This window comes from Alosa pseudoharengus, unplaced genomic scaffold, assembly GCF_046254945.1.
Source record: "Alosa pseudoharengus isolate Yale_2024_CS ecotype anadromous, Long Island Sound unplaced genomic scaffold, YU_APseudo_1.1 YU_APseudo_1.1_scf_11, whole genome shotgun sequence".
In the NCBI taxonomy this organism is placed as follows: Eukaryota; Metazoa; Chordata; class Actinopteri; order Clupeiformes; family Clupeidae; genus Alosa; species Alosa pseudoharengus.
This window is the reverse complement of record NW_027468576.1, coordinates 33,501,274-33,517,221: the sequence shown is the minus strand read 5'-3', so window position 1 is coordinate 33,517,221 and position 15,948 is coordinate 33,501,274. Positions and strand designations below refer to the sequence as shown.

The window sequence follows — 15,948 nt, the reverse complement described above, 5'->3', positions numbered from 1 at the left end:
TAAGGTATCATTCTTTAACTACTTTTACTCAATTCATTGTCTCACTGATAGTTGGACAGATCACATACGTAAGTATTAACGTTAAATGAATTGCACGCTGAACTAATACACAATCAATCAGTGACATAGACTGTCCTGTGTAACTTGCATCATTAGGTGTGCTGAGGATAATCATGGACATGTTTCTTCCACATTTACGTCTGTCTGAACTGGAGGAGGAGTGCTTTTCTAAAGTTCTACCAAAGGTGTGTAGGCTCCTGTCTAGGCAGATACATTATAGCCCATTTACAGATGCCCAAATTATAGTAGCCATCCTTTTAACACTCTATACAATGTGATAATGTGCACTTCCTTACAAAAATAATATCATCAATATCCTCAAAAAAGTGTGCAATTGTTAAATGTCATTTTACATCAGAAAATAAGGTATTATGTGTGTAGGTGGTGGGAGTATTTGGTAATTTGATGGATGAAATCTCCAGTCAAGTCAGTGGGCTGTCCAGTCAAAACACAGAGCTGACCGCCTCACTGAGGAATATTCTTCAGGTAAGGCCTCTCTGGCTGGCCTGCCTCAGAGAGTGCACTCTATAGTTCCAAATCCAGGACACCCTCTGTGTCAAGCCAAAGCATGTATTTTGCTAAAATGTGCTACAGTGGTGTAGCTATTTAATGCTTTGGTTAAGGCCATGTGGCTGAAATGTTGGCATATTTGGTTTAGACTTGGCTAAAAATAAACTGGTGAAATAAAGATGTGTCCAGTTCTATGAAGATTTGTGTGTGCTACCTTATTATCTTTGGGTAGTTAATTTGGAGGCTCAACTAACTACTTTGTGTGTGTTGGGGTTTACAGGTGATGGTACAGACACTTGAGGCAGTGACTATGTGTGTGAGGCATGTGTGTGCCCTGGAAGGTGTCTCCCGTCTGTCCGAAGTGCGCTCTGTCCCCTCCTGTGTCCTCTACCTCCTCAGAAACACTTTCCAGCACTGCAAGGTACCCAAAGCATGACCACTGTTCATGTCTACAGTAGATTTTGGGGTCCTTAATATTACAACCAAATCCATTATCTGTGTTTGTATCATAGGGCGTTTTTTCGACCAACAGAGAACTGGTTCTTGAAGCTTGGTATTATCTAGTGAGCCAGCCGCATTTCTTCCTGTGGTTTATGCCTGTTGCAGGAGAGCGAGGTGGTGTACAGTGGACGCCTGTCTTTGGTTGGGGATTTGCTGCAGGCACTTTTCAAGGAGGCCTACAGTCTGCAGAAAGGCCTAATAGAGCTACTGGACCACATCAGCCTGCATGAAGCAGCCTCAGACGAAGACGTCTCCGACATTGTTACAGGTATAAAAGAAATCCACTGAAGTGAAGTGCTACTGAAGTGTGCTACTGACTGAGTAGGAAAATGTTGCACTCTGCACTCTTTGACCTGTTGTCGTGATTCTCCCCCTCGCAAACTCTGTTTTTAAAGGATGTAATGTCGGGTGTGCTTGGTGGTAAAAGGATGTAATGTTGGGTCTGCTTGGTGGTAAAAGATGTAATATTGTAAAACCTGTTTCGAGAGCTGCAAAGTCAGAGTGCAATTTTGGATTGCTTTGCCCGATGCACGGATTTAGTATAGCGGCAATACACTGCCGTAGTGGCGTAGAGCCAACAATTGAAATTACAACTGTCAATGCATGTTTGGAGATAATGGTTTTCGTGAAAACAAGTACTAGAAATTTGTCGGTAGGTGGAGCCGACACTAAATTTGACTTTGATTAAAACTGCCTCACAATGCTCTATGCAGGAAAAACCCTGAAAAATGAAGAAAGGTCTTCATAAAAATGGCTATAATGTTAAAAATGTTAATTAATGAATCAGAAGAAAGGTCTTCATAAAAATGGCTATAATGTTAAAAATGTTAATTAATGAATCAGAAGAAAGGTCTTCATAAAAATAGCTATAATGTTAAAAATGTTAATTAATGTTCTAACGTGCCTTAGCTATTGCCTTTATTAGAGAGTGAGCGGAGTTGATTTTGTGTGTGTGTGTGTGTGTGGTGTGTTTTTGAGAATAAGTCAGATCTGAGACAAACTTTTGATGAACTTTCGTTTACCTTCTCAGTGATCCACAGTCTTCTGGAGATTTGCTCCATCATTTCCAGCCTGGACATGGCCTTGCATGCCAACACCTGGAAATTCATCATCAAGTATGTGGTCCATCTGGTGCTTTTATCAGGCACTCACAGCACACTGTTTGGACTTATCGCTTTGAAAACAATGACCAATACAGGCCGCTGTAATACTGAAAATGAAAACAGTTTGGTTGGGTTGGGCTGATCATTGTATGCCATTGTCGATCCATCATCACTGATTCCAGGCAAAGTGTGAAATACCAGTCTCTGGTGGAGGAGCACTTGCGTCATGCTGACATCACGTCCTGTTTGTGTGAGGACCTCCAAGGCTCTCTGAACGGCTGCTTGGAACTAGCAGAACAAATCAAACAGGAAGGATTAAAGGTATTAGACATATACCTGTGTGCACATAGCCGAAGACAAAATAGTAAACATATACAGTTTACAGTATCGACAGGTATCAAGCACCTGCAGTTAGTACAGTAAGTGCACACAGTGCTGTGTATATGAACATTTGGTCAGCCTCAAGGTATATTGTGGAGGTTGGGTTTTGAAATTTTGCAGACATGAATTGTCTGAAGAAATTGAGGGAGGATTCTTGTGTGTTCATCTTGAAATAGATGACTAAGTGTGACATTGTATATATGACAGGGTTGTGCACAATTCGAATTGCAATTCTGCTTCCTGTTTGCTACCTCAATTGAAATGCAAGTGAAATTCAAGAAAAGAGCCAGTTTTTAATTCAATTCTGGAATTTGTTGTAATTTCATGGGTTTGTGCTAATTTCAAATGGAGTTTGGATCAGTGCTTATCAGTTATGTTCGTCACCTAGTCTGAACCCATGGGAACATTTCCAGACTACACTGAATGCAATAACCCCCCCCCCCCCCCCACAGAAATCCCCCCACAGTATCGCAAGCAGTGATAAAGGATGTGTGTGTGATGTATGTTTCCTGTAGTCCAGTAGCACATGACCTAAACTGACTTTCTCTGAACAGGCACAGAGCCCAGAAGTCAAGCTGTTTCAGAGAAGTATGAAGATGTGCCGCTTCTTTGCCAACACTCTGGTCCACTATGTGAAGGTAACCAGTTATTGGCTTCCAGAGAACAATGAAGATCAGGCTGGGAAGCCAGCTATCACATCCTGTTTTGGCAGTTCTCATGGTAACAGGAGTGTGTGTGTGTGTGTGTCTGTGTCTGTGTCTGTGTCTGTGTGTATGTTTGTAACAGGAATTCAAAGACTTTATGGCCGCATCCTGCCCACGGCTTCACCTGCTCTTCCTCCAGATCCACAGGTACCTTTGGTCAAGGGGTTGTCACCTGGGCTGACATCTCTCCAGTGCCCAGGAATATACCTGTTCTAATGGAGACACAGGTCCCCATTCAGCCATCTATCTGGACTCAACCACAAGCATCTCTCTCCCACCCTTCTTCACATTGATACCCTTATTATCCCTCCGCACCAGCGATAGCTATGGGCATCATGTTTTGAGGCATCTTGTTTTCGCGTTGTCTGTACGTACATCCGTATGTACAGTCTGTCCATCCTGATCACGTGAGCTCAATATCTCAAGATCACGACAAAGGCACATGCTTCAAATTTGGTATGAGTTTGGATGAATTTGGAGGTCTAAGTTTAACAAAAGTCCCATTCTTATGAACACTATATCTCAAGAATGCATTGGGGCACGTGTTTAAAATGTAACACGAATCTTGATTTGGACTGAAAGGTGATTTGATTAGATATTCAATTAGATATTTTCACTGTGACCATGAAAGTCTGAGGGCCAGATGTATGTACATTTGCGAACGTAGCGTTATCAGCGTCATGGACAAAACGCAGATTGTGAACGCTGTCAGACCCAAGTTTCCGTCGTATTTATCAAACTAGTGTGAACTGCGCCTTTCTCCGCCCATAAACGCAATTTATGAACGTCCACAACTAAATGGCAGAGCCTATACAAGCGCAGTTGAATGAAGTTAACTGATGACAACATTAAAAAGAATCAAACGTTTAGCGATCATGAAATTATACCATACATGATAAGATGTCAACAAACAGGGAGATAATGAAGATCAGTAGTTTTACTCAAAGTATTTGTGCACACAGGCTATGGAAAATTGGTCAAATCTAGCAAGTAGGAAAGTTTAAGTGAATGACGTGAAAGTAAAAGTAAGACATTCATAAGGCCAACGAAAGTTAAGGTTGCTTTTGATAGTACAAATACTTACAAAACGGGTGCTCTAAATAGCGATTCTGTTGTCTTTGAAAGGTTCTCTTATTGATGCATTGAACTGCAATTTGGATTAACACCTGCTTTTACAAGGCGGAAGTATTTAGGCGCAGAATAGACGCGCGCTTTCAGGAACAGTCTTTGTACATACCGCGGAATACATAATTAAGCGCTCTTTACGCTTCCCCTCCCATCTTTTTACGCTAAACTCCCACTTTCCCCTGGATCCTCCCATGAATGCATGCATGACACGAAAAACGCAATTAGCCATGTTCAGCTCCCGCGACAGGCAGTTCGCGCTTTTACATCATTGCGGCCTGTTTGTACATACCTCGCAATGATTTTACACGCACATTGCGAAACAAATACACATGAAGTGGGCGCAAACGCGTTAGTACATCTGGCCCTCAGTCTTGTGGACGCTGTATCTGAAGAATGTCTTGAGCAAAGTGCTTCACATTTTGTACAAATGTTTGCTTGGACTCTTAACATGAAATTATGCAATTTTGGAGGTCAAAAATCAAAGGCCACTTCAACTGCATATATTTCCCATTCTTGTGAACACAATACTTTAAGAATGCCCATATGATCCATGAAAATTATCCATACACATATGTAAGCAACTTGTAAGAGATGGGATTTACTGTTGGTAATGCCATTGTGAGAACTACCTCACGATAATACAAGGGCCGTAATACCCCACCCATCCCCACCCCCCTCTCTTTCTTGCTCTCTCTTGCTCTTTCTATCTCTATCTATCTATCTATCTATCTATCCACTATCTATCTGTTTCCTTCCATCCAGTAAGTTCCCACCCTGTCTTGGAGCTCCCTCGCTCCCTCCTGCACTAAGTGACGAGTTGAGTGGGGCAGTGCTCGTTGCCATGGATGCGCTCCTGTCCCAGCTCCTCGCCTTCCGACCGTTTGCTGAGAGCCTATTGGCTGAGAACCAGAGTGAGTGCACCGCACCGGCACGTTACTGCACTACACTTAGTTGGTGGTGATATGTCACTAGACATTAAGAAATCATGTTCATTTCAAATACTTATATCACTGACAACAGTAGTCCGGCCAGGATATTGCCATTTAAAAAGTGAAGTTGCAGCCCTCAACTGATGTTGATGTTTTGTCATGTCATGTTGTGTTTTGGCCTGATGCGCCACCCTCCACCTATCTGCTAATCACAAAGTCAGTAGTGTTTCGGCATCCGGGTTGGCAACCTCGAGTCAGGGGGGGTGGGGAGAGGATACACTGCTCTACAGTAATTTGAAAGTGATTGCAGTACCTGTTTTGGCCACAATCTTACATATGGTTCCTTTAAAGGTGCAGATTGTAATGTTTTATGCTGAATTCTCTACGTCATCCTCTAGCTGCCTGCATTGCGTGTGCACCCAAAATGTCCAGGGCTCATTCACACCACCGTACTGGCTTTTGTAAATGGGTAACAAACAAAGTGGCACTGAAGAGAGGAGTGTGTTTGATTGGCTGCTGAGTTAAAAAAAAAAAACATTTCTTCAAGATTGAGAACTACACCTTTAATACCTGATGACGGGGATGTACAAATGAGAGTACAATGAGTGTAAGACGAGAAAGGAGAGGTTGATGTCAGGACCCTACATCACAGAACATAGCAACAGACTGGAGGTTGGAAACTATTGTTTCTACGACCGATTTAATCTGACACAAATGTGTGTGTGTGTGTGTGTGTGTGTGTGTGTGTGTGTGTGATATCAGCCTGCAGTGGGGACAGCGCTCTGGCCCACTCCCTGCTGCTGGTCAGTGTGGTGGCACAGCTGTCCTCCCAACCAGATGGAACTCTGCAGCTGTGGTGCGATGGCAGTCGCTTCCCGGAGGACACACTCAGGTGGGACACCACCGACCGCCGTAAACCTGTCAATGTAAAGAGAGCACTGGTACTGGCAGAGGTGTCGTATACTTTTGAAATGTTTGAAAAATTTAGTGTTTCGTTTATGGATTGTGGAAGGGACTGGTTGTTTGTTTCCTATGTTGTTTATAGCTTCTCTCTCTCTCTCGCTCCTGTTCTTTTTTTCTCTCTCCCTCTCCCTCTCCTTCTCATCCTTCATCCCTCTCTCATACCACATCCTCTCCTGTCTCCCCTCCTAGGCTGAGTGTGTTTGACGCGGTGTTCCGAAGCTTCGGTCGGTGCACGCTGGAGCGGGCGTGGCCTGTGCGGTTGCCGGGGGTGATGCTGCGTGGCCAGGCCCAGGGCGCCGTGAGCCTGCATCAGCACGTGTGCGTGCAGCTCTGCGCCTGTGTGGCTGTGCTACCAGCCCCACAGCTCCACCCGCTGGTAAGGGAACAGCACTGCACGCAAAAAAATTCACCAGGCACAGAACAATTTCTTGTGTTAACCTGCAAGGTGAATTACTAAATTGAATTGATTATAATGGAAGTTAATTGTTGCAGCAAACGCAATGCGAACAGAACGCGTCAGTTACGTGCCTGGTGTAGCTTCCCTGTGTAGGGCTGAGCTACACCAGGCACGTAACTGAAGCGTTCCGTTCGCGTTGCGTCTGCTGCAACCATTGGCTTCCACTATAATCAATGGAAGTAGCTACACCTGACGTGATAGTGGCGCGTACGTTCGAAAAAATAGACCATTCATCTAAATTGGATTTTACGCGTCGCTAATGGAATGCTTCAGTTACGTGCCTGGTTTAGCCCGGCCTCACGAGCCAAGCTTCTCTTGCTTTCCCTTTCTTTAACCTTTTTTTTCCCCTTTGCATTTCTCCCCCTCTTCTGTTCTTGTCTCCCTCTCTCTCTCCCTCTTTCTCTCCCTCCCTCGCTCTCAGGAGCGCTCCCTGTTGCGGGCTCTGCTGCAGCCTGACGCACAGACAGCGTTGCTGGCCGCAGATGTCTGGTGTTTCTTGGCACGGTGAGTTCCCACCTCTCCCTCGCTCTCTCTTTCTCTCTCTCCAACCAGCACGCCCAATCTTGCCCAGATTTAGCCCCACGTGCCTCAAGGCTGGCCCTTGGAAAAGGTGTCCCCCTGAAATGGTCACATTTATTTTCACTTTCAAAGGGTGCAGCACACAGCTTTTATTGTGTGTTTGCTTTCAGCAATTTAGCCTTGATTTATGAATAGCCCAGGCTGATTAGCTACTAATAGAGTACTGTGACTCTTAATGAGGTAGGGTGCGACATTACTGTGGCTTTCGAATGAAAAAGCTATAAAGCCTCAGATGGTCATGCAGAGACGTAAGCACTGGCGCTCTGCTGTTGCTATAGAGCGGGGATTCAGGATCCCAAGTCACGTTAGGGTCCATTACAATAGCAGCTTCACAAGTCACCTCAGAACTTATCAGTGTAGTCAGTATGAAGGGTTACTGCTGGAGTTATCATGGTCGACAGTGCAGCAATGCAGTTTGCGATTCTGTTGAAATGTTGATATTTGAGATTGGACAATGGACAGTGTATCACTGTTTGATCATTTCTCATGTATCCCCACCCCAAATAGATATGGAACGGCAGAGTTGTGCCTGCAACACGTGCTTCTTGTGGCCGACCTGGTAAGAGCCGTCCGCCTCCTCCAGCTTTTTCCTTCTCCTCCTCCTCACCTCCTCCTTTCTCTTCTCCTCCTCACCTCCTCCTTTCTCTTCTTCTCCTCCTCACCTCCTCCTTTCTCTTCTCCTCCTCCTCACCTCCTCCTTTCTCTTCTCCTCCTCACCTCCTCCTTTCTCTTCTTCTCCTCCTCACCTCCTCCTTTATCTTCTTCTCCTCCTCACCTCCTTCTTTCTCTTCTTCTCCTCCTCACCTCCTTCTTTCAGGGCAGGGGTTGTCCCCGGGCCTCTCGCTGAGGTGACGATTGGTGTCATTGGATCTGGTGGCGAGGGACAGCTGTCATTATGGCACACCCAAAAAACACCCCTCCTGTGTGGCGATGTTCACTGATCTCGCTGTGTGTGTGTGTGTGTGTGTGCGTGTGTGCGTGGGTGCGTGCGTGCGTGCGTGTGTGTTTAGGTTAACTGTATGTATCTTGAATTTCCCCTGGGGACAGGGCTCTACAGTGCGCCCATTTCACTCGCATATGCGAGTAAAAATGATGACGTGCGAGTGCAAAAAAATATTTAGGCGCACTGGTGCGAATGACTTCTAACCATGTCAATGTTTGTCTACAAAATACACCGCAACATCGAGAAACAGTACTGGTGCAAACCATAGAATCACGTCGCGAATGCAGCATAAAACTACACCTCCCATCAACGTTAGCAGTTTCGCGTTGGGACTCGATAGTAGTAGTCGCTTCTATGAAATCCATGAGCGCGCAGAGAAAGCGGAAAGTTAGACTAGCCAGCCAAGATGAAAAGATTGAAGAAATTAGTTCTTCCGCCTTCTATCCACCGAATTAATCGGATATAGGAGGAACAGGATAAGATTCTGAGAATGCAGTGAGAGAAGGAAAGGTAACCTAACATGCTTTTTAGCCCAGTTGACGTATTAGCTGCAATATGCAAAATATAGCTGTAGCGAACAGGCATAAAAGTAGCTTCCCGTAATACTCCCATTTTATTCAAAGGTAGAACGCTACTGACAACTCCAGGCTTCCACGCATGCTTGTTTGTTTACACCGAATAAAAAAATAAAAGTATAAATATATATATATATCCTTGATTAGACTATGTTTTGTGGAAGAGAAAATTGACTGTTTTAGTAGTAGTATTAGGCAGTATGCAGTCAGATAGGTCACATGGGCATATTTGGATTAGCTACAGGTGGATTCACAAATAAATAAATTAGCCTACATTTGGCAGGATACTTGATATACAGGCTAAATGCAAATATGGCAATGTATTATATTATTTTACATTAACAAAATGTAGGAAAATAAAACAGACTGAAAATAAAGTAGGCACTGATCTTTAAAATCCTGTTTCCTGTAGCCTAAATGTTGTCAGTCATTCTTAATATTCGCAATTGGTGCACTGGCATGTTTAACTGTTAGCTGCAGTGTAATGTTAGATTATGTGTAAGTTAAGTACAGAACTGACTGTGCTCCCAAATTTTTGTCTGTGCTCCTAAATTTTTTAACTTGGGGGCACAAGTGCTCCTGGAATTTTTTTTTAGTGTAGAGCCCTGCCTGGGGATCAATAAAGTGTCTATCTATCTATCTATCTATCTATCTAACTGCTTCCTGCATTCTCTTTATAGAGTGAAATGGCACCTGTGGCACAGAGATATATTTATAGTGTTTTTTTGTGAGCCCCCACACACTTGATATCAGTGCCACAATGATTTGAAGCGGATAGACAGTGTGGGTCACTATAAGCTTAGAATGGGGAAAATGCCCATCCCCATGCAAGAAACTCACTCACTTACACTCACTCACACACACACACCAAAGTTATGGATTGTTTGTTTGTGTGATCTTCCTTCAGTTTGTGTGTGTGTGTGTGACTGTAAACCATGTTTACCTGCAGACAAAGTCATGTCCAGGTGAGGCACCCCAGTGGAACCATTTGTCCCTGCTGCTGAGACGTATGCTGTTCCTTATGACCCCTTCACACCAGGTCAGAGTCCAGTTGTGTGTACGTGTGTGTTCCTGCAACACACAGGGTCAAAGAACGCTTGTGTGTTGAAGGAACGTGCGCAGTAATCTCAGGTCCCACTGGGTTTGTGTGTGTGTGGTTTTTGTGTATTGTGTGTGCCATTGTATGGTGCATTTTTTCTGTGTATTGTGTTTGATTTGCAGATATATGTTCTATGACTCATTTGTATGGTTTTTTTGTTGGATATAAAATGTGTGTGTGTGTGTGTGTGTGTGTGTGTTAACAGATGGAGCTGCTGGAGCGGTTCCCCGTATCTCAGGAGGAGAACATGCGCGTGTGGGGTCACCTGATCCTGCGTTCGCTGGCCCCAGATGTGCGTGCGCGTCTGGAGCAGGGGCTCACCGGCACGGCCGCCTCCGTGGTGTCCGACTGGCAAAAGGACGGCTGCAGGCTGGGCCAACTGGACAGAGTGGTGAGCGTGGAGAATGTCAAGTAAAAGTAAAGTAACGGGTATTTAGCAGACACATTAATGCAAAATTCGGGGGGTTCGGGGGTTGACCTCAGGCTGACCTACTGTCTCTACCGCTGCTTTACTACGGCAGTAACAACGTAAGAACGGACTTGAAGATCAGACAGGTTATGCTGTCTTTTTACATAATAAAAAACACAATTCCAAATGCAAAAGCTAAAGAAAACATTGACTAAACAAGTGCAAGGATGTGGAATAAAAGTATGTGTGTGTGTGTGTGTGTGTGTGTGTGGCTACAGCCATGAACCCCGTGTGCTACACAAGTAGCCACTTCAGTGGCCGTCATCACAACAATGGCACTCTAGAGAGGCAGTGACGGTGGGCCAGTCGAGGACAGAGTTGTTTCTGTGTTCTTATCGTCGGTGACATTCAAGCATCGAAAGGCCTCATGGAGCAACCACTGCCAGCATTGTTTGAGGAAGGACAGAGAGAGGAGTTATTGTGACATCTGGCTGTCATCTGGCTGTTAGCCCATCTGCTTGTCCTTCACGCTGCTTCCCCATGTCCTGTGTGCAGAACAGCGTGCTGTGGGGCCTGAAGGTGGTGGTGAGGGTGGAGGTCCCCGAGGCGGAGTGTGTGTCGGCCGTTCTCACCATCCTCACACAGCTGTGGTCCCGCATGTGCGCCAGCCAGGTCAGACACACACATTCCTCTCGATTTCAGTCACACACACACACACACAAAACTCATTCTCTGTCAAACATACCTACATGGGAATCTCATACAAACACAAAAATGCCTCTCTCACAAATACACACACACACACTGGACTCAATCTCTCACATATAAACATGCAGAGGACTTACTTAAGCACTTACTCATGTCTCTAGTGTACACACACACACACACGTGTTTGTGTTATTCCTGATGTGTGATTGACACATGCCACAGGTTCAGAAGCATGGCCCTCTTCAGCAGACTCTGTGTCTGCTCCTTTCCCTCTCGGCCTGCCTGGTCAAGAGTCTGGAGCCACACACCATCTCTCAGGTACGTACTCTCTGCGTACACACACATACACACTCACTCACTCACACGCTCACTCATTCGCTATAGACATTGAACACATGGAAGATGCACCAATGATGCATTTAAAGCAGGCATAGAATGGAAAACTCTTTTCACCTGGCTTTGTTGAATAAGCAGAGTTGGGTACATGGCCACAAAGCTACTGTCAACCGGAAACGACACGGATTGTTTCCTCCTTCATATGCATATCTAGGACTTTAAAATGGGCACTAACAAAACGGGGGAATCTGAACAAAGACTGAGTGTGAGGCTGAACACAGACTGTGACACAAACCATTCCTCACATCACCACCCCTCTGGTTACCAATATTGAGTTGGAGATTCGGGTAGTAGTTGTGAGAGCCTATTGTCAGCGGATATTTGGCTATAGGGTTTTAAATGGTCTTATAAATGGTAAAATACGATCTGAAATGGTAAAATACAATCTGAGCATATTTTCACAGACCAAAGATGCATACCTTCTATGTTAACATCAGAAAACAAGCTAAAGTACTCTGTTCATCCATTCTATGTCATATTTAATTGCATACAATTCTGAGACACTGCTTCACAACACGTGCATGGTAGAAACAAATATCTGAACCAGACTCCACTCACATGCAGTGCTGTGTCTTTTAATATGGACGAGGCATTGTAAGGAGAGGAGACTGGAGCAGAGAGTACTGTATGGGGTTGGTGCCTGTGCAGGTGAACAGAGTGTGCTTTTTCAGGCTGTTTCCTGTGTGAGCACGCTACTTCCCCTGAAGGCTCTCGATGAAGTCACCCTGGCTGCGCTGGAGTTCCTGGCTGCCCTAGGGAGTGTTTTCATCCCCTCTGATGTACAGGTGTGTTTGTGTGTGTGTGTGTGTGTGTGTGCGCGCGCTGCCTGACTTTACGCCAGTCAGCTTCAGGCCTTTGTCAGTCTAGACCTCATTCATGTACAGTAAAGATCTCTCCATCTCTCTGTGTGTGTGTGTGTGTGTGTGTGTGTGTGTGTGTGTGTGTGTGTGTGTGTGTGTGTGTGTCTCAGCCTGTGGTGTTGCCTCGGCTCAGTGCAGTGTTCGGCGCCCTGCTGGCCTCGGACTCCTGGCTTCTCCACCAGCACGCCCTCGAGGCCTTTGGCGTCTTCGCAGAGGTTCGTAAGCCCTCAGTCCGTTCACACGTCTCCCCTCCCCCACCCACCTGACCCCAAAAGTCAGCCACTCACAAGCTCAGTGAAGGCCTACTGGTTGGTGTGGCTCGCCAGTGTGTCCTTACGCTTTTCAGAATTCAGAATTGAATTCTATCTGTGGTGGGAGGATTGCAGAATTAACGTGAATGCAACAGTTTTTAGCAAATTAGCGCAGGGTGGTTATGATGCTAACCAAATTTAAGCACAATTTTAGTACAACCTGGAAAATCATTGTGTGGTGGTCAATGTTGATATTGTGGTGGGCCGCCACAAATAAGTCAATGTATGGGAAACACTGCATAGTATACCTGCAAACACATGCTGTGTTGTCATAGGTCCTGCCACTATCATTGTCACTACAGTCTACAGTGAAAATGTATGTGTAGGTAGGTTTACCTCGGACTATGTGAAGCATGCGTTCAGAGTATCTGCATGGAGTAACGGGTCCTTTCTGATCCCCTGCTCAGGTTACTAATCACGAGGAAGTCATCTCCCAAGGCTTGACTTCAGAGGAGACTAAAACACGAGTGGTCAACTTCCTTAGCAAGGTGCCCAAACATTTGTACAACTATCTTGACCTGGTTCATTATTCCTCATTCTCCATTGCCTGGTGTAAATATTGGCAAATCTATTTGTTTTTGTGGTTAAAAAAACATTGTGATGTTTTAGTAGCTGGATACTTCAGATGCATATATCCTCCTTACGTGTGTGTGTGTGTGTGTATAATTTTCCACCTACTTGTGTTCCAAGTAGCTTGTCTGAAATCAGCTTGAGCTGTTGATTTGAGTATGGGTTTGTTGTGCTGTTGTGCTCTCTGCTGGTCACATTTGTGTTTGACATGTTGATTGCTTGTGTGTGTGTGTTTGTTTGTTGTTTACCACGCGGTCCCAGATGGTGGTGGGGGAGGAACAGACGGAGGCTCGTCTGGAGCGTCTCAGGGCGGAGATCGTGGTGTTGGAAACACACACGCGGGCTCTGGAGAGCGGACAGACGCCACACACACACGCACGCGCACACCCACAGGGGAGGGGAGAGGAGCAGCCGCAGGACGAACCGTACACACATACTGCCGAGACTGGACAGGAGTCACAAGGAGACGCTACAGTTGAGGTTAGGCACACTCACCCATACGCACGCACGCACGCACGCTCACTCACTCATAGATGCTTATATAGAGTTTAAAAGTGTAGCCTTGCTCTGTTTGCTCTTTAACTGGCCGAGTTCAGTCATTAGTTGTCCCTTTGGGTTGTAGAAATATGCTCAGCAACTTGCTGAATGAATCCTGTAGGAGGGATTTTGTTGTGACCCTAAGGCCAGCTGCAGACTGCCGGCGTGGCGTGAGCGGGTCAGGTTTCATTTCGGCTCCCCATGTTAACAGGTTAGAGTTTGCACACTGCCTGTCACAGTGTGTGTCACGCACGTCTCAGACGCGGCTTGAGCCGCGCTGAAAACGCCTGCATGCTAGAAATCGGACCGGCGCCTATTTTTCACGCGACACGCAATCGTGTTGGAAGCGTCTCCATTCAAAAGAGACAGTTTTAATAGGCAGAGGGGCCACCGCAGCGCAGCGTCAGACACGTTTCTGGTGTGAATAGAGATAGAAACCGCCACGCGGGGGGGAGCTGTGGTACAACAGGCTACAGCGCTCATGCCATGTACGGGTCCGAGTGCCCACTGGGACCCAGGTTCGAATCCGACCTGCGGTCATTTCCCGATCCCACCCCATCTCTCTCTCCCACTTAACTTCCTGTCTCACTATTCACTGTCCTATACAAATAAAGGCAAAAAGCCCAAAACGTATACTTAAAAAAAAAACAAGAAAGCGCCACGCAGCCCTCACGCCACGCCTGCTGCCGGCCTAAACCATGTTGCTACATCAGGCTTTACCTAGTCTTGACTGAGTCTACCAAATTAAGGTTGTGAGGGTTTTTTCATAATTATCTGTAATAATACGTTCTGAGCAGTGATGTAGTCTAGTTTACTGTAGTGAGTATACTGTGATGTAGTCTAGTTAGCTGTAGTGGGTATATTGTGATGTAGTCTAGTTAGCTGTATTGGGTATATTGTGATCAACCCCAAATGTTAATACACATCCTTGCCTATTTTGAGTGGGTATACTGAGATGGTGATGCTTTTGAAGTGGGTATACTGTGTAGTCCTGCGTATTAAGTAGACTACACCTCTGGTTCTGAGAGGCAAATGGTCAGTGTTCTTTCTTCACTGATATTTCTCTTTATCCATTTATTTGATGATGTTTATTTGTTTTTTTTGTTTATTTGTTTTTTTTTTTGTTCTTATTGCCTTCCCTTGTGCCGCCCTCCTGTTTTCTGCTCTCAGCCATGCGCGAAGCGGCCTCGCCAGGAGGGGGTGCGCTGGGAGGAGGGAGATGTCCACCTGCAGGCGGCCGAAGGCGCTCTGAGGGCTCTGCAGGCACTAGCCGCCGCCGCCGCCACTAGCGCTCCACACTCCTCACCGCCCCAGTGGGTGCTGACCCGCCTGCAGGAGCTCCAAACGCTCATCACGCACATCAGCAAGCAAGCGGAAGAGGTCACCTAACACACACACACACACACACACACACACACACACACACACACACACACCAAGTCACCCATCACTGACCCAATGCACACACACACACACACAAGCACGTAGCAGTAACACTGACCACAACTCACTAATACACACAGACACGGACATGGACACCAAACAAAGTAGTCACCTGCTACTGACCAAAATCATCCATGGATAATGTGTGGGCCAAACAATGCAGTCTCCCAATGCTGCTGCCACACGCCAGACATCAGTATAAAAGGACCCAAATTTGAACTGTTTTTTACACACCCACTAAAGTGGAAGCTGCTGTCACCTACAGCCAGTCATGTGTCAACACACCCACGCCAATCTCTGGTTTTAACAGCTTTCACACGAGTTTCCACCACAACATACAGACCTCAGTCTGGGTAAAGGCTTTAACACATGGGATTTTACTGAACAAAACATACAGACCTTTGGTTAAGTTATCATATATAATTTTGTGATGCCATGTCTTCACAGTTGTGGAGACAAATTCTATTAAATGTGGAAAGGGATTAACTTTTGATTTCTGTTCAGATGTTAATAAAACTTTATACCGTGATAACCGGTTTCATTCACATTTCTATCTAATGCAAATATGATACGGAATGGGACGACTTTCTGAGCAGAGTTGTTTTACCACCAGATGTGGTGTAGTAGTCCCATTTACCTCCGATATGAACCAATTAAAAGGCTAATTTTAACCAACTTTAAACTCTAAAGTACTTGGCTGTTTTAACAAGACCGTAGTGTCTCTGTGTAGAAAGCGTTATATTGGTCTGAGAGTGAGAAATGGGCTAACTGTTCTGGCGTGT

General features: G+C 45.5%; 1 protein-coding gene across 2 annotated transcripts; it reads left to right on the top strand.

Annotated features, from left to right (window-relative positions):
• On the top strand, positions 1-15,940 carry firrm (fignl1 interacting regulator of recombination and mitosis). 2 transcript variants are annotated; one of them, XM_076278938.1, is made up of 23 exons: positions 1-68; positions 157-245; positions 442-546; positions 851-991; positions 1,177-1,339; positions 2,102-2,186; positions 2,357-2,495; positions 3,110-3,193; positions 3,342-3,406; positions 5,150-5,298; positions 6,079-6,208; positions 6,469-6,655; positions 7,158-7,240; positions 7,823-7,874; positions 9,783-9,872; positions 10,138-10,323; positions 10,897-11,013; positions 11,272-11,367; positions 12,117-12,230; positions 12,416-12,520; positions 13,024-13,104; positions 13,448-13,666; positions 14,894-15,940. In XM_076278938.1, the coding sequence occupies exons 2-23, from the start codon at positions 174-176 to the stop codon at positions 15,110-15,112; spliced, it is 2,682 nt and encodes an 893-aa protein (XP_076135053.1). In that variant the 5' UTR covers positions 1-68; positions 157-173; the 3' UTR covers positions 15,113-15,940. The 2 variants fall into 2 exon arrangements, with proteins under 2 accessions (XP_076135053.1, XP_076135054.1); XM_076278939.1 differs by lacking the exon at positions 1-68 and having other exon boundaries at positions 127-245.
• The last annotated feature ends 8 nt before the right edge of the window (positions 15,941-15,948 follow it).